Genomic DNA, 21,131 nt, shown 5'->3' on the forward strand with positions numbered 1-21,131 from the left:
ACAACCAAAGAAAAAGCATTTCATAGATAAGAGTTAAAGAGTTAGTCTATCCAATACAGCTGCACAGTAAAACTGAATTCTGTGTGGTAACTATCTGGCAGTGATTCATTTCCTCTCCAACGCAAGGTGCTTGCTTAAATTTGTCATTTTATGGAGTGCCTCTGAGAGAGCACAACTGACAGATGAACGTTAAAGTGGCCTCTTGGAGTAAACAACTCAGAAAGCTCTGAGTTTGGCTAAATTAAAGGAAGAGGGGGGGTATGGGTCTGAGAGCCAAAAAGCATGGGGCTTTCTGGACCCTGTGGTTTGTCAGCGTTCCTCCCAGGTGAGCTCACAGCCAACCCTCCCCATCTGCCTCAGCCAGGAAGAAATAGCATCCTCCGCTCTCTGACTTGACTCTCAGTTTTTTGCTGGTAGTCAAAACAAAATAAACACTGCTTTGTTACAATATTTTTAGTTAGCTCATAGATGACCCCTGTGTTCTTCAATTTGGAGAAAGGAGAAAATAATGTGTTGTTGCCTTTAAATTGCTAAGGATTAGGACAAAAAAGATTGGTTGTATAATAGTTTAATTCAACATTGGTGAGATCATGTTGGTAAAAAGACTTAAAGACAATAGGAACAACTATAATTAAGCTTGTGTAGTCATCGTCCTTCCTGTTGCATTGCTCTACCTGATTCTGCACTGATATGAATTTAATGAACCATTATGGGGGAAAAACATAAATGAAACAAAGTAGAAAAAGCGCAAATATACGAGGCATTCCAGGTCAAGAACATGCTAACAAACTTTAAAAAACATGACTGAAATAAACAATTGAAGAATTACATAATTCGTGCAGTTGTAAAAAATTAAGGATTAGAAACAGAAGAACTTTTGTAGAAAAAAATTAAACAAAATATGCACATAGAGTAATTAGAAGACTTTTATATTGGTCTTGAAACATTACTACACATTTTCTGACTTAAAGTAAAACGTTTTAACTGTTGTCAGTGTGGACAGTGAAGGACCTCACCTAGAAAAATCAACCTAGACAATAACGCCATCCTGTGTTCAAAACGGGTTTTACAGGCTTAAAGAAATTTGGTTCCATCAGGTGAAATTACTTGACACGTGTCTATTTAACTCAGTGGTCAAATTTTGTGTGCAAGATACACATAAGGTAATAAAACTACTGTCTTTATAACTGACATGAATATAACACAAAATTATTTAAAAAAACGTATTGTTGCATGCAGAAAAATATTTAAATTAGCAGATAAATAAACATATCACTCAGATCAAGAATAAATAAAACATCTATATTAACTGATACATTAAAATATATTACAACCTTGTTACATAATAATTTTGCTAGAAATGTGTAAGTAGAATTTAAACCTGGGGGATATAAGTGACAGCAGCATAAATACATAATTAACACAACACATGGGGATAATAGTCAGATTTTTCTCTGTACAGACATTCAGAATTACAGAAAGTGCATAAATTTCATAACAAGTAATCTATCATGGTTGTAAAAAGTTTCCTATTCTTCTTGTGGTCCCTGTTTCCATTGCCATGCCGTCCACTTCATCTGCCTCCCGCCACCTCCCTCTGGGATGCAGAAAGAGGTAGTACAACACAAGACTCACAAGCCCAAGCACTGAACCTCCAAGGATTAAACCACTGACTGTCAGCAAAAAAGTGACTGTCTGCAACTCTGGCTTCAACAAAGCGAGCAACAATGGAGCCACAATGTTTATGAGAGAGTGGAAAATATAATAGACAATCATGGCTACTTTTGTGTCCTGTCCTTTCACGTTGAAAAAGGTGAATGTCAGGATGACTCCTGCAACTGCCTGGTAAAGAAGCTCAAGGCTTTTAGATGAGCAGAAATTGGTTTTAAGCAAGTGTGCCCAGGTTGTCCCTAGTATCCAGATGATGGTCAGGGCTATTGTGCTGTAGGTGCTCAGTATGAGGAGGAGGCTGTAGCTGACAATGTGGCTGGTGATGGTACAAAGTTTGTAGACTAGGTAGATTACAGTGGGGAGGCCAGAGGGCATCTCCCTGATATGTGGGAGAGATCTGCGTAAGCAGCGGCGATAGTCCACCAGGGCCCAGGCAATATTAAAGAAAGAGAAAGTCGTAGAGAGATCTGAAAGAAACAGACTGGTCAGCTAAATGCCAATGAATATGCAGAAAACATAATGGCATCTCACTGTCTGCCTGCACTTACACTGCATGATTGAACACTTCTGGTGGCCCAGCACTATGTACAGCTGTAGAAGAAGTTGGGGAACACTCTCCAGGAAAGCTTCAAACAGTCTGACCATGCTCAGATCAGTAGCCAGGCAAAACAGACTGTGGTGCACATTCCTCTCGTCTTCCACTGCATATGAATTTGTTGTTGTCCAAACCGCTTTGAACCCTTTCTTCAGTAGATGATAATACCTAGCGACGAGTCAAACACAATGAAAACAAACTTAAACAGGTTACCACCATCTGTTAGTCATCCCTTTCCACTGCACGGATAATGATGCATTTGTAAGGCTTTGACTTAATGTCAATCAATGGAGCTTAAATGTGGTTATTCCGGTTTGCACATTGTGACAATGACATTCTGCCCATTTTGATCACAGCAATTAAGAACTACTTTTTCTAGCACTCAGGAGCTGCTTGTGTTATACTGCAAATATAACAGCAAGGTCAGTGCCTTCTTAAGCGACAGCACTCTCACAATTACGCACCAGCATCATCAATATTTATTCCATACCTGGTGAAAATGCCCATGCCAAATAGGTGGATGACAGTAAGTTTACATTTGGACATTCCTGATATTGTTATTCCACTTGGGTTGATCAGAACATCATTCATGTCGTCACAGTACCAGGCGTAGCTGAAGGCCTGGGTCACAAGTTGTCCAGTCAGAACAAATACTAGAGTCAGCACAGTCCAGACAAATTGCTTCTCTTGAAAATATTTCAGAGCCAGTACAATGTCTGTCCAAATGTCCACCACATACAAGAGGAGTCCAGCAACGGTCAATAGCCATCGTAGTTTAGTGTACTGATAGTCTGAGTGAGGCATTATGTTGTCACACTGTAAAACATACAGGAGTTTGGTGGAATTTACTTGTTTTCTTGTAAATACTTGTAAATGTAAGTTTAGAAAGCTTACATTTCTATTTCAGCTCATTTAAAATGTTTTACAGTGCATCTGAAATGCTCATCTCTTGACTGAAGGAAACATGTGCTTTTCAAGAGAACCTGCTGTACAAAGTTTGGATTTGGACCCCAGTGTTTCAGGTGCCATGCTGTCCTATCTGAAAAGGAAATATAGTGTGATTAAAACAAACTACAAGTGTCATGAAAAAAATACCAGCACAAATATTCTACATGCCCAAAAAGTTTCCCACAATGTTATTAAAAAATGTTTCACTAAGAGAGTTAAGTTTTGAAATTGCAATCAGCTGATGCGTCATATAGTAATGTCCTGCACTTTGATCGGTTATAATCACCTAAAACAATGCTAGAATGAGAACTTTTGAAACACTCCTCACAAAAAAAGTCTTTTTACAGAATGACTACAGTGCATTTACATGTTCTATCTTCATTTAGTTTCACTATGATTTTATACTGTTTATGAGATGCCATTGTTGATAAAGATCACTAACAAACAACAAATTTAAGCCACATTACAATATTGACCTTCTCTTCACATGCTACACTTTTTGCTACATTCTGAGCTCATATACTAAACTCAGTTTGAATACATTTAGTCCTAAATTAGAAACATTTTAGTACATGTCATCCCACAAAGGGTAAAAAAACACACACACACACATACACACTCGAAACAGTAACTGAACTTACCATGTGTGTTATCTCCATGGTAGACAGCTGTGTACAGTCACTGATGCAAATATTTCTGCACGTGGCAGTTTTGATTCTCTGTCTAGTCTCATGACAAGCTCCACCTCAGTGAATCTTTGAACTATAGCTGAGGCATAAAAGTGTAATTGCATAATAGCTATTGAGCCCGTGTCTGTGAAAGTGGGTGACAGGTTGTACCTTGAAATTTCCATTCCACTGTTTTCTGCACTCGGATTAATCATCAATCAGCCAATGATGAAATGCTGGGTATTCCCAAGCGTATGGTTTCATTTTAATAGTTGTATTACAGAGATAGATAAGGGTTACGTGAGACGTTGCACTGAGGTGGTTCCTGTAATTAATGTATTTACAATAAGTGTGTAAACAGCTTTATCTGAAATTTGGAACGATGCGTCAATTATTTTTAGAAGTTAAACTGTGTGCAAACTTGAAACACTTGTCTTAATATTACAGAGGCACTATATTGATTTAATGATGCTACAACCGTTTACTAATTTTCCTGTCAATGCCTTTTTTTCCGTATTAAATTATTACTTTTATTTCACATTTGTCCCTCCCAATAGGATACAAACACACACACACGAACGATGTTTCCCTAAATAGGCAAAGCTTTGGCTTTTCCAATCCAGTGACTCCAAAAAACTGGACTCTGCAGGGTCCACATGCACCGAGCTGAGTAGTCAGAATTTGAACTGAGCTCCAGTCTAAACTTTTTACACTCCAAAGCGCTAGGAAGCGATAGAGAGCTGTAGCTGTCGCTCTCCTGTAGGTAAAGAGTGTCGCTGCTCAGGCGCAGCAGCGCTCTCTCCGTGGATCCTCCCATTAGCAGAAGAGTGACACGCCATTCAATTTCAGCTTGGCCCTGTGTCGTGCAGGAAGCAGCTGCATTGTGAGCTCTCGTATAGAAGAATATTAGTATTATATAGAAGAAACCGGGTTTATCTTTGCTGCGTAAAGTAAAAAGTTGGACAGAACCGTGTCGACATGGGAATCCGGAAAAAAACTAACAAGAACCCGCCGGTTCTGAGCCATGAGTTTGTCATCCAGAACCATGCAGATATTGTTTCCTGTGTTGCTATGGTTTTCCTTCTCGGGCTGATGTTTGAGGTAAGTCTCGTGCACGTGTTGAGTGGGTTTTAAGCGGAGCTCGTGGGGGGGATGCTCGTCTGAAACGGTGGACGGACCACCGGCGAACTGGATGCCGATTTTCTCCCCATCTGTTCTCCTGGAAACTGACATGGCTAGCTGGTCTATTCTTGACTACTTCCTCCTGTAATCGAAAGTTTTCTGTGAACGATGGCCTCGCTTTTGCCTTATTGCCACTAGAATATCAAATCCTTCTAACGCACTGGCTTTAAGTTTTCTTTATGAATTAACGTGTCGAGGAGGGAACAGGGATCCACTTTCCAACTGGCTGCTTCCCATGTTTAAAATCAGTGTTTCTATTGGCCAGAGGCCTGCAGTTCGATCATTAAACAAAGTTTGCTTTTTTTTGTTTTGTTTTTTTATGTGCAACAAATTTGTGGAAATATAGAACAGTGTGTTGCGGGTTTGCAAAACTATATCCAACTCGGTATTTGCATTATGATGCAACGCTCTCGACTTGGTTAGTTTATGCGTCGATGTGTTACGTGGCAATCATACAACGACTGAGACTGAGAGGGCTGTCATCACAGAAACCCGCTTGCACCAAAACTGAAACTCTAAAACGCAGCTGTGAATCTAGCTCGACGCTGCGGGGGAACAGCTGGAATCCCTTCATGCTACACAACTCCTGTGCGTCTCGCTGCTCTGCTATCACTCCAAATTTGTGTTTGATTTGCAGCATGTTTCATCCTCGCCATTCGTGTCAAGTCGGTCATAATTACAACTACTTCCTGTTCTGTTTTTGTTTTCCAAAGCAAAACCCCTTATTTAGAAATCAGCTGTTGCACCGTGCAAATTCCCTGAATGCAACATTTCATATTTGTCAGAGTTGTTGCAATTATATTTTTGTATGACAGTGTATTTTATAAACTTTTCCTGCCTACGTAGCTCTTTTGTTTTGAAGCAGTAAGGCTGGACTTCCTGTTTTACCTTTTGACTTATTATGCTGCGCTGTGCTCTTTCAAAATATTTTTAAATTGGATCCATTTTCGTTCTCGCATCATTTGCTAACTCTGGTTATTTTTATATCAGGTCATTAACAATTTAAATATGCTGTTCTCAAAGGAAAAGTTGGTGGTGCTTTCCTTCACTTTATATAATTTGTTTCTGCTGGTACAGTACGACTGCATAATCTCTATATGGTCTCATAGTTTCCGTGGTTTAGGTTTATTATTAGGTTAAAAATGATGCAATACTCACACAAGTTAAAACCATTACAATAAGTTACACACTCCATTTTGGCTCTTATTGGAAATGACATGATGTAAAAATGCAATGCTCCAAGTGTTTGATTTGATTTTGTTTGATTTTACATAATTGCAGTATTGCAGTAGATTCTTTTGCAAATGACACAATGTTGTACATGTGTGGTTTCTGTAATTATGTCTTTTTTTTTCTTACCTTTTTGTATACAGGTCACCTCAAAGTTTGCAGTGTTTTTCATAACGGTCCAGTACAATGTCACCATATCAACACATGGTAAGTTAGAGGGAGAGAGTGTGTGGTGAGAACTGATGATGTGTGAACGTGTTAAGCTCAGTAGTTCAAGTTTTGGCCTACACATATAATGCGGTATTCTTTCAGCGTTGTCTTGCTGAAAGCCTCTCATTTAGATTCTAGAGCGGTACTTGTGTGGCCTTAGACAAACCCATTTGAGAGCTGTTTTCTTTTTTTTTTCTCCTTTGCAGCTAAATTTAGCCTGCCTGATTTATAAAGTTCTCTTGTGGCAAGGTTATGCCGGGCAAATTCGAGCTAAGGTGTAATATAGTCCTCACAGTTAAAGGTTCCGCTCATTTCAAGGTTAACAGGTTTTTTTGCTGGCTTCAGACACTGTTGAAAGAATGTACAACCTCAGAGCTTATTCATGCTCTCTTAAACTGTGGGTTTGCAGGCTGCAAGTTGGCGATTCAGTTCTTATCAGCTAGACCTCACTGCTCGCCTACTTCTGTAACTTATTTACAGCCTGTATCTAAAAGAATAATCATGCATCTACTCAATCTCTTTGGAGTAAAACCAATTCAATAAAGATTTTTTTTTAATTTACTAATGCTGACTTTTACAAATGATTGGACACATTTCTATATGCAGTTTCGTAAACCATTAGTTTAGTGTACTGGGAGCCATTTTCATGTCTAATCTGTCTCTCTGTGCTGCAACCCCTCACATGACACTGTGATTCACAGATGTTGACTTCGAGGCTATGTAGATGTTATGTAGCTTAGAAAGATGGAAGAGGCTCTGGGTGTGTGACATTTACACTGCAGCTAAAGACTATGACTGGCATTTTAACTGTGTGCAAGTCTGCACAGTCGAGACGCACTAATCCAAACACCTCATCTCAGGAGTTAGGGTTATTAAACCATGTGAATCACTTGGCATGGCGGTTCATGTTGGGGATTAGAAACCTGGATAAACTTGGCACATTTGCCATTATGACATGAACAGAACACATAAAAGTAGATCTGTTTTTGTTGGTGGTCAGTTGTGGTGATTGTGCATATTTTCTGCTGCAGAAGGCCTAGAAGAGACACCCATAAGCCACTTCCACCATGGCATCAAGGACTTAGCCACAATCTTCTTCTACATGCTGGTGGCCATCATCATGCATGCCATTATCCAAGAATATGTGCTAGATGTAAGTCAGACAAACACAGAGTCAAGTACGCCTACTTTAATCTCTTTTTACTGTTTAGCATTAATTATTGTTGTTCATCTTTGCAGAAGATCAACAGGAAGAAGCACTTCTCTAAAACCAAGCACAGCAAGTTCAATGAGTCAGGCCAGCTCAGTGCCTTCTACTTGTTCTCCTTTGGTTGGGGCACAAGCATCCTCCTCTCTGTACGTACTGAAGTGAAACTGGCATCGCTTCTGTTTGCAAAAGTCCCCAAACTGCCCATGATTATAGTTGAAATGCCTGTTGTGTTTTTTTTTTTTTTTTTTTGTAGGAAAATTTTCTGTCCAACCCAATCACGCTTTGGGAAGGGTACCCCCATACACTGATGCCGTAAGTACCCATGTACAGTATGGCGTAAGAATTAAAGTGGTGGATCTTTTGCAACATAAAGATAAAATCACTGCTAACTTTGAACTCTTATGTTCATGTAGATTCCAGATGAAATTCTACTTCATTTGTCAGATGGGCTACTGGTTACATGCTCTCCCAGAACTGTACTTTCAAAAGACAAAGAAGGTTTGTGTTTGTGTATGTGGTGGGCCCATCATTTCGGAGGACTATGACGTATTGTAGCTTCTGTTTGCACCCTAAGGCTTTTTCCTGTTTGACTTCCTTGGTTATGTCACATTGTTTGAAATAATCATACTCCTCTCAGTTAATTCTACATGCAGACCCACACTGCTGTAAATATTTTGACCATTTATGTCCTCCCTTCCTTTGTGTTTACTTTTTAGGAGGATATTCCACGCCAGCTTGTGTACATCTTCCTGTACCTTGTCCACATTGCAGGCGCCTACATTCTTAAGTAAGAGCTGCTTTTCCACAAAGGCTGAAATATGTGAATGGATGGAACATGTGACAACTACTCTTGTGTTTGTACACTACTCTCCAGGAGAAAGTTAAAGCAAAGGAACAGTGTTTGCACGCTGAACTAAAGCTAGATGATCTCTAATAATGTCACCCATATGTTTGTCCTGTTACTTGTAATAAATGAAAATCATGTCGTTCTTGTGTTTTTTAGCCTGAACCGCCTGGGTCTGGTCCTGCTTGTGTTGCACTACTTTGTTGAACTGCTCTTCCACATTTCCCGTCTGGTCTACTTCAGCAATGAGAACAGACAAATGGGGTGGGTGTCAATAAAGATTTCAATTTGTTTATAGTCAGTGTGTTAACCATTTGAATTTTACTTGTTAGGAATTATGGGTGGTAACAAAGTTTGAATGCATCTGCTCTTCCAGCTTCACCATATGGGCCATCTTGTTTGTCCTTGGAAGACTGCTCACCCTGTCCTTGTCTGTCCTCACCATTGGCTTTGGCCTTGCCACAGCTGAGAACCAAGGCTTTGATTTGGCTGCAGGGAACTTTAATATTCTCTTTGTTCGGTAAGTGTGTCCAAGAAGAGACATGGAACTATTAAATCTGAAATTATATTTTAAAAACTGCTAACAGTGTGTTTTTATACTGGTAATGTATCTGTTCCCAGAACAACTGTGAAATATTTCTTTATGGGTATTTCACTGAGATATTGTCTGTCCACACTACCCATTACACTAAAAACTGCTTTACTAAAGGTCTCTATGATGGGTTGTGTTGATATTTTTATATTTTTTTGTCCTTTCGGCTTATCCATTGTACACAAAACATTGTATCCCCATATTTTGAAATGACAAAAGGAGTAAAACAAAGAATAGTTAACATCATATTTTTTTGCACATTCAGCAAGTACAAGTGTTTCTTTATCATCAAAAGCAACAATGAGCTTATAAAAAGAAATTGTAAAACAGTCAAAATAATTTTATTGCAAAAGCTTGCATTTCCCCCACTCTATGAAATGTTCTCTAATAGGTATCTTTTCTTTGGGAAGCCTTTAAGCATTATGAGAGTCCCAGATTGCTGGTTTTATTTATTTTTGTACGGCCTTCTTTAAATCTATTCACAGATTTTCAATTGATATTTCAGTCTACAGACTAGGAATGCATGGTAAAATGTTAATCTTATTTATTTTTGTATGTATTCCTGAGTCACCTTTTCTTTGTGCTTTGGTTCATTGTCTTGTTGAAGGATCCACTACCTTTTTTGTTTTCAGCTTTTTTTACTGATGGAAGGAGGCTTTGCTTTAACATCTTCTGGTATTGGGCTGCATTCATTCTTTCTGATGCAGACATACACCCTCAAAACATCAGAAAGCGTCCACCTTTTTTAACTGTGGGAATAGTGTTCCTGTCTTCATGGGCAGAGTTTTTTTTCTCGCCATACATACTTGTAAATGGTAAATGGTCTGCACTTATATAGCACTTTTCTATTGGTACTCAAAGTGCTTTACTCTGCTTTTCACTCACCCATTTGCACACACATCGATAGGGGAGCTTCTGTGCAGCTGGCATACACTCACCTGGAGCAACTAAGTTGGGGTTAAGTGTCTTGCTCAAGGACACTTCATGTGACCAGAGGAGCCAGGGATCAAACCAATAAGATTGATGGACGACTGCTCTGCCTCCTGCGCCACAGTCGCCCACCTGTGCGAATTATGACCACAAAATTGAACTTTAGTCTCATAAGGCCACATCCTATTGTTCCAAGACAACTTTTGTTCACATGCTCGGTAGCAAACGTCCAAGATGGACTTTTATTCCAATTGTATCCAAGGACTTTGTCAGATCCCTTGCTGTTTGTTTTGGATTCTTGCGTGTCTCTCCAGCAAGTTTCCTAGTACCTATTTCAGGTATTTTTCTTGCTTTTCCACCGTTTGGATGAGAGTCAGTGTTTCCGTGTTTAATGTGTTCCATGATTATGGTCTTCACAGTTGGTGAAATACTTTTCAATCCCTCTCCAGCTTTATGAAGGTTTACCAATTTAATTTTGAGGACTTATCAAAGCTGTTTTCGTAATCCCATTGTCTTTGTTGCTCTCAACATGCTACATGAGACAGCCCCTGGAGCTGTAGCCACTTACATGCCCAATTAAACACGTATGGTGCCAGTCTGCAAGCATTAAGTGCTGACGGTCTTTTTACCTTCTTCGTTTTACAATTTTGCCATTTCAACATAAGGGGATGCAGACTTTTTTTACCCAACTGTGCCTGCATATGGTTACATTTATTGCAGTGCAAATTACTTTAAATTACCTCTTGAGTTACAGTTTTGCTTCCTTTCTCTAGGATAACCGTCCTGGCTGCCATCTGCCTTACTCAAGCCTTCATGATGTGGAAATTTATCAACTTTCAGCTGCGTCGGTGGAGAGAGCATGCCCAAGCTCAGACCTTGAAAAAGAAACAAGTTCCCTCCAAGAGCAAATCAAAGAAAGACAAAGGTGAGGGAACAAGGACATAAGCTGAAGTCTGCTTACTTTTATTATTCTTATGCAAAGTGCCAAACAGTTTCCCAAATAATAGAATGAATAACAAACTGGCTAGTTAAAACAAACCAAAAAGACACAGGAGGTAAAGAGAAGTATGTTATAATTAACTTGGTGGTTGTATATTTTACAATATAATTTGTACTTGCAGTTCTTCTTATGTAACTTGATATTTAATGCATAATTTCCATCATTACTTCCTCTTTATGTGGGACTAACTTGGATACATCCTTTCTTTTTAGCCAATGGAGTAAATGGAGTGAACTCCCATGGAGCTGATTCACCCAGAACAAGAAAAGAGAAGTCATCATAAACACTTTTTCCTAAGCCCTTCCCATGAACCCCTTTTCAATGATGGAAATTATCTCTCGGTGTGCCTCTGTGGCTAAATCGGACCAACAGACCCTCCAGCTCCCCACACCATGATATGCATTTTTATCTCCCCCACAGAACTGACCTTCCAGCTGGACTTCAAGGACCAGAATGCAATTTAGTTTTGCTTGTCACCATCCCCCCATCACGCCTTGTTTGGAGAATCACTGCTCTGCTGTGCCATGTAGACTAAAAAGAAAATGCATTTAGAAATAAACTGAAAGAAAACCTTATTTAAGAAGTGCCTATTGATAAGGAGTGTTTTGTACAGGGTGTGTAATTTAAAAATTTCAGGAATGATGACTTCAGTGTTTAATGTTTCTCCCAAGTCAGGTAAATTCATGCTTTTTCCCAAATAGTTTATATTCCAGCTTTTGTTTGTTTTTTCAGACATGATGTGGAATTTAAGTCGCCCTGTAATATCTCTTGTTTTAAAAAGAAGTTACATAGTCTTGTTACTATTTACAGATTTAGGATATGATTAATTTCACACCACAGACTGCTGACCCTTACAGCAAGACTTTGTTATAGTGTTTTCATCATGTTGCTCACCAACAGACACCCCTCTCACACTGTTGACTGTGCCAAATAAGCCGGACTGCCTGTTTATATATACAGTTACTTACATGCCATAAAGTGAATTTACAAATCTATGGAGTGCAGTCAGCTGTAATTTACAGACCAATCACCTATGTAGATAACATTGGCTAATTCTAAAGAACCCCATCAAGGAAGTGTAGGTAAACACTAGTACAGTATATCAGCAGTGTATGTATTTCAAGTTTGTTCTAAGGGTTTATCCTGTAATGGAATAAAATGTTTTACTGAAAAAAGAGCATTCACAATAATTATTGGGTTAACACAGTATCTTATCCTGGAAGAAAAAAAGGTAAGGTACAAAATACCATGGTGATAAATGACTATAGTAACAGCAATTGAGGTAACACTGATAAAATACTGATTTATTTATTGTTCTGATGACCTAAAAGACTCACATTTAAACTTGTCTAAGGAATACTGGTATCAGCTTGCCAAAAGACCCATCATTTTTACATTTTTGGAAAAAAAAACAAATCAAGAAACTTTACAATACACGTTGAGTAACTGTGGGGGAAAAAATAGTTGCTTCCTAACAGATCCTTTAGTCTTCAACTGTGGTTGATGAAAGCATGGATTAACTCCCCTGTTGGTATTAAATTTCCAGCACTTGGTGGCAGTGTTGCACAACTTCTAGTTGGAAGAAAACGCCTGCTTGCTGATGTGATCCGTGGACAGTTTACCAGACAGTAAATAAAGAAAGCTAAGTAGGACAGCTCATTTCAACAGCCTGCAATGTTAGTGTTGTGTTTTAGGTCAGTTCACTTTGTTCATTTCCCAAAATTGCAACCAAAATGGCCTGGGGTTTGTTAAGAAAATATTACCCCATGTTGCACGTTTTTTTTTTTTTTTTTACCTGTAGTTATTTCTAGTGATCTTATAGCAAATGCAGAGAGAAATTAGGAGTTTTAATGATAAGATCAATGGAGCCCACAACCGCATGCCTTTTTTACCACGCTTTTTATTTGAGGCACATCATTTTAGTTTTTCAAAGTTTTTCAAATCTTAACCTTGCATGCTGTATGTGCTGGTGTAGACATTTGGTATATTTTATGTTTTGTTGCCCTTTCTTTCTATAATGAGTGCGGGGAGGTGGGGGGTCACAGTTGTAACACCTTTTAAACCACGACTCTCAGTCCAGCGGTTTAGACAAAATCTATACTGTTAAAAAAAAAAAATCAATGCGTAGATATGTTTCATGTCTTAGTGGGTGTCAGTCGACAAACTGATATCCAAATAATAAAGTGAGCAGGGTCATGCACAGAGGTAAATCTCCCTAAGGTTGCTTACGAACCCTGGCGGTAAGTGAGTTGATAGTGCTGGAGCCCCGTGATGTGGGGGAGGATAGCAGCTACCAGCCAGATCAACACTCAGCACTGGTTTGCAGAGCAGGAGTAACATGGCGGCACAGTTAGCCAGCAGAAATGTTTCACTACCGCGAAGGTCAGATCTGCCTCTGGTAAACGGAATTTAGGAGCGAGGACACCATCGAAAGTATCACATCGTAAGTAGACACATGTGTCGGTGCTGTCTGTGGAGACGGGACCTGGTGTTTTCGTTGAGAAATCTGTGATCCAGTGCGAGGTCTTCAATCTCGGTTCTGTCTGGCACAGGCTCTCGCTTCGGCGTTAGCTTATTAGCAAGCGTTAGCTTCTTGGCTAAGCTTGCTGCCTCTGTCAATAGTGTTTCTGCAGCAAACTCAATTAGACGAATCAGACTGCGAGCTTGCAAGCGACTTATTGCAATGTTTGTGAGCCGTTTTGTTCAGTAGTCGGCATGGTCACGTGTAAATTTTATGTTAACAAATATATACATATTAAACAACGTGCACAATTCTTTGATATGTCATTGTTTTTATGCTGAGTGAGCAAGTGACCGTGCGTACAACATCGGACGAAGTTCGCCAGTGTAGCAGGAACGGAGTTAGCATGCTAACTGTTTAGCTGCAGGCTAGTCTGCCTGGGTGAACGTCGTAGCCAGTTTTCAGGAGTGAGTTTGGGACAGTTTTCACGACCATTTGTTTGAGCGTGCTGTACGCCTTGTCTATTGTGGTTTAGTCATGCCTTTATGTGCTTGTGTTACATCGGGAAAGTTGACACTTCTGCATTTGTTTAAGGTGTTTTGAGTTTGACTGGCATTGCTATGCGTTGTCGTCAGTGAGCACTTTGACAACTTTAACCAGCAGCTTCAAACGTTTGACAACACTGTTTGCAAAGTTCAACATGCACTACAAAGTGACTGTTGTTTGTTGTGGCATGGCTTTCCAATAATGGCAAACAAATCGAGATGATGATGTATTGTGGAGATGTGAATAAAGGCGGGACATATAACTGAATAGATAATTGTAATGCAGTATGAGGGAACGCTGCTTAGAAGTTTAACTCGTGCTGCATTGTTTTGCCCGTGTTAAGAGTGCAGTGTACTCCATCTAAGAGCTTACCTGACTTAGGACAATACATGCAGACAGTGTGTGCCATTTCGATCACTGTCAACGTTCCTTAGTAATGCTGCAGGAATGCATCCTGTGGAACCAGTTGAGCAGTTTCTGTTGCATCACTGCCCACCTGATGGTGCACAGTGCTGCTGTCACATCACTGATGGGAGCTTTAACATGACATGTTGTCCAGCTGGGGTTTGGCAGTAACTTCTGAGCCTCCGAGTATGTGATGTGATGGATTCTTGCCAGATCTACCAGTAGTCACAGGCAAAGTAATCTGTCAAGAAGTGTAAACGAAACAAAGTTGCTGTGTGGTTCTCATACTAAAAATGTCCAGAGCTTTAGTTGTTAACCCCTCCTGTCAGCCTGAATAGCATTGTATCATTTTTTTTTTTTTTTTTTTTTTAGTTTAAAAAACCAAAACTCGCTCTGTATTTTTCTGAATATTTTTTTGAATTTGGAAGAGAAGTAAAAATATATAACTTACTTCTAAAGTGACCTGATTTTAGTAATGAGTGCGTGGTGCTATATATGAAGACACGGAGAAGCATATGGCATCCGTGTCAGCCCTCTGCTTGTTACAATGTATGTTGTACATTGCAGATACAGACTAGTAGAACTTTTGCATGTAGCCCAGTTGGATGCTCATACCTTTTTTGTCTGTTTTAAGGCAGAAACATACTAGATAGTTAACTGGATTAGGAATCTCATATTAGGGCTTTGACTTTTTGAATAAGATGGTGTATTCTTTAGGTCCTGCTTCTCTAATGTGAATATTTTCTGTTGGCCATTATCTTTTTTATATATATATATATATATATATATATATATATATATATATATATATATATATATATATATATATATATATATATATATATATATATATATATTTATTTTATTTTTTTTAAGCCAGACGCTTGACAACTTTGATTCTGGGAACCTCTATTATCTACTGATGTTTATAGACTGCACAATAAGTTGAGAATATAAATTAAAAATAATTGCCAATAAAAACAATTGTCACAGGGAAAATAAAAACTACAGATCATGTAATTTTGCTTCATTGTTAAAAATGATGTCTTAAGCCTGTAGAGAGGTTAGTAAATAATATCTGGATCATGAGCCCTGTATTGGGGCCTTCCTGACATGGTTAGTAATTGCTGATTTCATGCGTATTGTTTTGCTCAGGAAATTCAAGTGAAATTGGGTGTGTGTTTATCCCAAATGAATGCATTGCATGAGACACAGTGTAGAGGTAAGGTCCCTACGTTATTGTAGTCCATTGTTATCAGGGCCAGAATTACCATGATCTAAACTGAACTTAAGGCCAGTAGCAAAATCCCCATTCAAGTCTTAAAACACATATCCTTTCTTTAAATTTGTTATCTTATTACTCATTGTTTCAATAGTAAAAAAATTTTAAAGCTCTATGATTCACTTTTAAGCACAAAATCAAAATCTGATGGGGTTTTTTTTTTGGGGGGGGGGAGTCCTTTTGGATTATCTCCTGAGTTCAGGGTCGCCATAGCGTATCATTGTCTGCATGTTGATTTGGCACAGTTTTTACACTGGGTGCCCTTCCTCACGCAACCCTCCCCAATTTCTACCGGGCTTCGTCCGGCACTGCACAGCTGGGGATGGGAAAGGTTGGGTGCTCAGTGTCTTGCCCCGAGACACTTCGACATATATAGCTGGGACTGGGGATCGAACCACTGACCCTGTGGTCTGTAGCAACTGAGCCGCCCCAAGCACAAAATCTGCATCGTATTGAAGCTTAACATGACATATGCTACCTAAACAATGAATAAGACACTTGTAATTAAATGGGAATGTACGCCTTTTTTTTTTTTTATTTTATAGGTGGAGTCATATGAACCAGGCTGGGAATTGACATGCCTGTCTCTTTCAGTGTGGTCAGCTCCTGAACAACACCCTACCACTTGGCCTCACAGATGCTCTTTAATGTTTACTCCTGAGCTCATTTTTAGGAGCAGTATCAAATAACAACATTGAATGTTGAGGTGCTGGCAGGAATCTGGGCTTTCATAATCTTGTGGCAAAGCATTAATGCTCTTGCACAAATCTGCACATTCCATTGATGAAAATATCCCTGTCTTGTTTTTTTCCCTACTAAATACAGTAAATAACATTCCATAGTTAAATCAAACAGGAAGATGGATACAAGCCAGGTTAAAAACCACACACAGAAACCATTCAGCTTCCATTCAAGGTTAGATGTAACAGATCAGTTTATATTGTGTTCTTTCCATCACATACTGTATAAGGTCCACAGTGTGTTCTTGACATGATGTACCACTCCCCCCGGTATCTGTTTGCCTTGTCTCACTGGGCATCTCACCCTACGGTCTCTGCGTTTGTGTTGTCATGGAAACAGCAGTGTGACAGGTCCTCGGTGGGCGTGAGGGATGAGCTGTGGGGTAATGGCCAGGTTTTTACAGCAGAGGCAGGGAGGAGGGGGAAACGGCAGGTGAGAGATGAAGCGATACGGTGCTGGTTGATGTAAAGCTGAGAGTGGTTTGACATGGAGGAGAAGCAGAGAGAGTGTACTGCCTCTCTGCTTCAAGGCATATTGTCATTGTGTTTAGCTGACCTCAAATTAGCCATCCCATCTTTCTGTGCTGAGAGTAGGTCTTGTTTTGTTTACAGCTGGTTGTGTCGGCTCTTTTGACACAGTTTTTTTTATGTTAAAGAGTTGAAGAATTGAGAATGAAATTAAGTTTAGGGATTTGTTCTCTTTTATTCTCCCATGACATTACAGTTAATTGATAATACTGAGACAAATTATTTAGCCCAGATTTGTGCTTGGATAACTACGCATTATATGTCATGAAACGGTATGCCTCTTAAAATTCATATTCGAAACATTAAACTGATGGACACTGTGTCCTTGACTTGTGTGTGCGATCATTATCCAGTTTGGGAAATTGCATGTTGCACTCAGTTTACGTTAGAGATTCAAAAAACTAGCCACAACCTTTCTAATGTTTGTAAAACTTAGATTTGTAACATCACACCATAGGCTGCCTCATGCTCTACTCCCATGGAGACTCCACCAGGGCTCCAAGGATCATGAGGCTTGCAGGCAATCCAATGATTTCGACAATCCACGGTCCTCCACTTATGTAGGTCAGCCACAGAAAAGTGCATATTGATCTCCTGAGCTAAGTGATATTGTGGTGTCTACTGTGCATTGCTAAGAAGGTGCCCTCAGTCAGTTTGGCTTGAACAAAGGAGATAAGAGGTCACATGACTGTTTCTGCAGCTGTTTTTTTCATTTTCTTTGAGGCTAGTATTGCTTGGTTCTAAAATATTGCGGTGATTTGAACTTCACTAATTGTCCTTTTAAAGACTTGGGCATCTTTTGCTCTTTTAACAAGTATTACTTGTGAATAAGAAGCAATATAATGTTAATGAACTATTTAAATAGCTTAAGTGATCACAAGTGTTATTACCTTTTATGTAAGGCAAGCACCAAGAATAACAAAGATAAAACATTAAATGGTAATCTCTAAATTGATACATCACAGGATGCAGTTGTAGATTGAGGTAGTGTGCTGTGATGTCTTAATTCATTTGAGTGAGTTAACTGCCTTTTCCTCTCCCACAATGTGTTCGTGGCACTGGTGCTAGCGAGTGTGCTAGCATGTGGTTGGCAGCTTTCCCACTGCCCAGGGTGGAATCCTTGGCACTGAGCGAGGGAGAGAAAACTTGGATTGAGCAAGCTCCCTGCTGGAGTTGGGTGGGTGGTCCAAAAATATGCAGGGTGAAGAAAATCTAGTATACAATCTTATTCTGAAATGGAGGTAAACGGCACTGGTTCACCACCATCACAGGCGGAGCTAAGGTAGTATGGAATCACATGCAGTGCAGCAGCATTTCTCACTCTTGTCATAAAGCCAGAGGAATATGAAGTTTCAGTTTCAGGCTTTCCATTTCTATACACATTGTGAGGGTCAAATTCTGACCAGCGTGACCCCCGCCCCCCCCCCCCCCTCTCTCATTCTCTGTTGACTCGGCAGTGTTCCTTCAGTGACCTGTAATATGGTTTTTGCTTGCTTTTAGCTTTACTGATTTCTGCGGATTGGGGAATCTCCTTAGCAATCCTGTGTTTTCCTTCTACACTGTACAGTTATGTACAAAGGGCTGAGAGGTTAGTTAACATTGAGAATAAATTTAGCACAGCACCATTAAGTGATGTACGTCTGTACGTACGATTATTTATTGAGAAAAACATAAATGTTTGCAGGTTCATAAACCTCATATTATGCCCAGTTAACTCCCCCAATAACCCATAAATTGTGAATAAAACTAGCAAAATGAATAGGGAAACATGGTATACATGTCTCCTCACAACAAGAAGGCTCAGGATTTGCCCTGCGGGCATTCCTCGTTACAGTTGCTAATTAATTTCTCCCAGTGTCCAAAAGCAAGTGGATTAGGTTTAATGCCAGGTCTATATTGCCCATTGGTGTGAGTGTAAGGTTAGGCAGGTATATGGTAGATAATGGATGGCTGGGGTCTCTTACATTTACCTTATGTGCATGCAACTGTATTGCATTGGCACAGGCAAAGGCTGCTATGTTTTTGCTGTTATAAAAAATTTATCTATGGCCATTAAATGTCTGAGCTTTTATAAAGATTGGGGAAAACATTGCATCTTGGCATTTTTTATATTTCTAATAATAATGCCAGCATAAATATGTAATAATTATGTATAATGTGATAATTTTATTACAGAATCCATATTATCTATAGTTCGTCCTCACAGAATATGTGTGAGTATTCACTTGTTTGTTTGCATGTTAAAATGCTTCCATTCATGTCTTCACTCCAGAGATTTGTGGTTTTGGCACCTGAAGATGTGGGCCATCAAAACAAAACCGCCTCCCATCTCATCTGGCAGTGGAGTGCAAAACAGAAGCAGTCATTGGAGAGGAGATCAACAAGAGAGGCAGAGCTGTGATGTTACACTGATGCTGCTGCTAAAAAAGCAGACTGACAATAACTTAGTTTGAAAACACATTGTGGGGTGGAGATCCTTAAACCTAAATAAATACGATGACAGGTGATGAAGAATTAAAACAACTAAGAAGTTATCATTCTGCCATTCATCCCACAACATTTTATTAAAGATGACATATCATGTCACATTTCACACTGATGATTCATTATCTAAAAACGTTTTAGATAATGAATCACCATCGTTTTTGTAATTTTCTTGCTGTGTCTGAAATAAGTCCTGTTTAAACTGACATGTTTTCAGCTATGTTCAGTGGCTGATATTTATATACAAATTGAGTTAATTTATTGTTAGTGCAAAAACAAAAATTGCATTCTTCATTTGTTATTTACAGAGTAATACCCTGTTGATAATTCTTAACATTTAAAGAATGCTTACTGTCTAAACCTGTAACTGAGAGGGCATGACAAAAGTTTTTATATTTACAGAAATTGGCTCATGTGTAGTGACATAATCAATTATTTCACAGAATTCTCAGTGTAATAGAAAAACATAATTTTAGCTCCTACTGGCTCTCCGTCAGTGTTTCCGTTTTGCTAAACAAAGGCTAAATAGACAAAATTTTAAGGTCTCTGTGACATGACTGTCATTAAGTGTTTCAGCATGGAGAGAGTGACCAAGAGAGGAAGAGAAGGCTGCTTTGTGTTGGTCTTTGCTCCGACTGGTCCAGTATTACATGGTGACTGTCAGAACAGCATTCTTAATAAGGTATTGCTGGCATTTTAAGGCACGCCCCCCAAACATGCTCCAGAGATTATTGTCCTGCTCACACTTACATTCAGTGGAGCAGACAAATGCACTGAGCTGCCTCCACTATCTACGTTCCTACTTTAAAGCTAATTGGAACTACTTTTTTAGTTGTGTGTTGCAGATTTGACAGACACTGTTGTGTGTGGCCTGCTGAAAGACTGAACGTTGGCCTGTCACGCTGTCTCAGTCTTTGGCTGATAAAGTGGCATAGTTGTGTCAGCTGATCTTTTCCCCTCCCCTCCGTGCTGACATGGAACCTCCTTATCATTCTACTGTACGGCCGGCCTGGGGCTTTATTGGGAACTAATTCTTTACAAACTGTAACAAGCAATGAAAGAATTACACAGGCACAACAGATATGGAGTTGACATGCAGACAAGTCACAAGATGAGCTCCAGATTATGTCAGAAGCCTGGTACAGTCAGCTATGAACAAATTTCACAAATCACTTCTCACATCCTAATTTTTATATATATATATATATATATACACACACATACATACACACACACACACACACACACACACACATCTGACGCATCTTATTACTGTACTCACACACTGTTTACTGTCCCTTAAGGCACAGCTGAAGAAGCTGGCTGTTGAAATATAGGTGTACCTGGTACAGGGTTGTATCTGCGACACAGTAGCCTGCTGATGTATTTTGCATTGTATTTTGAGTGTAGATTGATTGGTTTAAACAGCCATTTCATCCATTTAAATCTACAATGCAAAGTGTACAAAAAGTGAAGTGTGTACTGTAAAAGGTCACTGTATTTGCAGACTTCTGGTGTGACTTGCCACTAGTCTTCCATCATATCCCCAATGCCACCAGTGAAAAGGAAATATATCATAAGGAAACATTGGTCATAGTTCACATG

The 21,131-nt window shown here is 39.3% G+C and overlaps 3 protein-coding genes across 9 annotated transcripts in view; 2 read left to right on the forward strand and 1 right to left on the reverse strand.

Annotated features, from left to right (window-relative positions):
- Positions 1–552: 552 nt before the first annotated feature.
- Positions 553–3,987, reverse strand: xkr9 (XK, Kell blood group complex subunit-related family, member 9). Its single transcript, XM_067486536.1, has 4 exons — positions 3,856–3,987; positions 2,757–3,305; positions 2,220–2,434; positions 553–2,138 (listed from the first exon to the last, which is right to left on the reverse strand). The coding sequence occupies exons 2-4, from the start codon at positions 3,068–3,070 to the stop codon at positions 1,510–1,512; spliced, it is 1,158 nt and encodes a 385-aa protein (XP_067342637.1). The 5' UTR covers positions 3,071–3,305; positions 3,856–3,987; the 3' UTR covers positions 553–1,509.
- A 710-nt stretch (positions 3,988–4,697) lies between these two features.
- tram1 (translocation associated membrane protein 1) lies at positions 4,698–12,075 on the forward strand. 2 transcript variants are annotated; one of them, XM_067486538.1, is made up of 11 exons: positions 4,698–4,983; positions 6,438–6,501; positions 7,539–7,657; positions 7,744–7,860; positions 7,968–8,026; positions 8,128–8,212; positions 8,431–8,501; positions 8,718–8,822; positions 8,935–9,078; positions 10,854–11,005; positions 11,293–12,075. In XM_067486538.1, the coding sequence occupies exons 1-11, from the start codon at positions 4,861–4,863 to the stop codon at positions 11,361–11,363; spliced, it is 1,110 nt and encodes a 369-aa protein (XP_067342639.1). In that variant the 5' UTR covers positions 4,698–4,860; the 3' UTR covers positions 11,364–12,075. The 2 variants fall into 2 exon arrangements, with proteins under 2 accessions (XP_067342639.1, XP_067342638.1); XM_067486537.1 differs by having other exon boundaries at positions 4,700–4,983; positions 7,536–7,657.
- A 1,289-nt stretch (positions 12,076–13,364) lies between these two features.
- Positions 13,365–21,131, forward strand: part of ncoa2 (nuclear receptor coactivator 2) — a 54,820-nt gene continuing 47,053 nt past the window's right edge. For 2 of the 6 annotated variants that reach the window (XM_067486666.1, XM_067486671.1), the window contains exon 1: positions 13,365–13,523. The gene's annotated coding sequence lies outside the window, so the exon portion shown is untranslated. Of the gene's footprint in view, positions 13,524–19,314; positions 19,546–20,067; positions 20,209–21,131 lie in introns of those variants that run through there. The other 4 variants (XM_067486667.1, XM_067486670.1, XM_067486668.1 and 1 more) reach the window with 4 other exon arrangements.

Source organism: Channa argus, chromosome 19 (genome assembly GCF_033026475.1).
Source record: "Channa argus isolate prfri chromosome 19, Channa argus male v1.0, whole genome shotgun sequence".
Taxonomy (NCBI): domain Eukaryota; kingdom Metazoa; phylum Chordata; class Actinopteri; order Anabantiformes; family Channidae; genus Channa; species Channa argus.

Coding starts and splice junctions, on each gene's coding strand:
- xkr9 (XM_067486536.1), bottom strand. CDS start 3,070: ATGCCTCACTCAGACTATCAGTACACTAAACTACGATGGCTATTGACC. Junction 2,435..2,756: donor GGCATGGGCATTTTCACCAG/GTATGGAATAAA, acceptor ACTCGTCGCTAG/GTATTATCATCTACTGAAGA. Junction 2,139..2,219: donor GAAGTGTTCAATCATGCAGT/GTAAGTGCAGGC, acceptor TGTTTCTTTCAG/ATCTCTCTACGACTTTCTCT.
- tram1 (XM_067486537.1), top strand. CDS start 4,861: ATGGGAATCCGGAAAAAAACTAACAAGAACCCGCCGGTTCTGAGCCAT. Junction 6,502..7,535: donor TGTCACCATATCAACACATG/GTAAGTTAGAGG, acceptor TTTCTGCTGCAG/AAGGCCTAGAAGAGACACCC. Junction 7,658..7,743: donor TCCAAGAATATGTGCTAGAT/GTAAGTCAGACA, acceptor TCATCTTTGCAG/AAGATCAACAGGAAGAAGCA.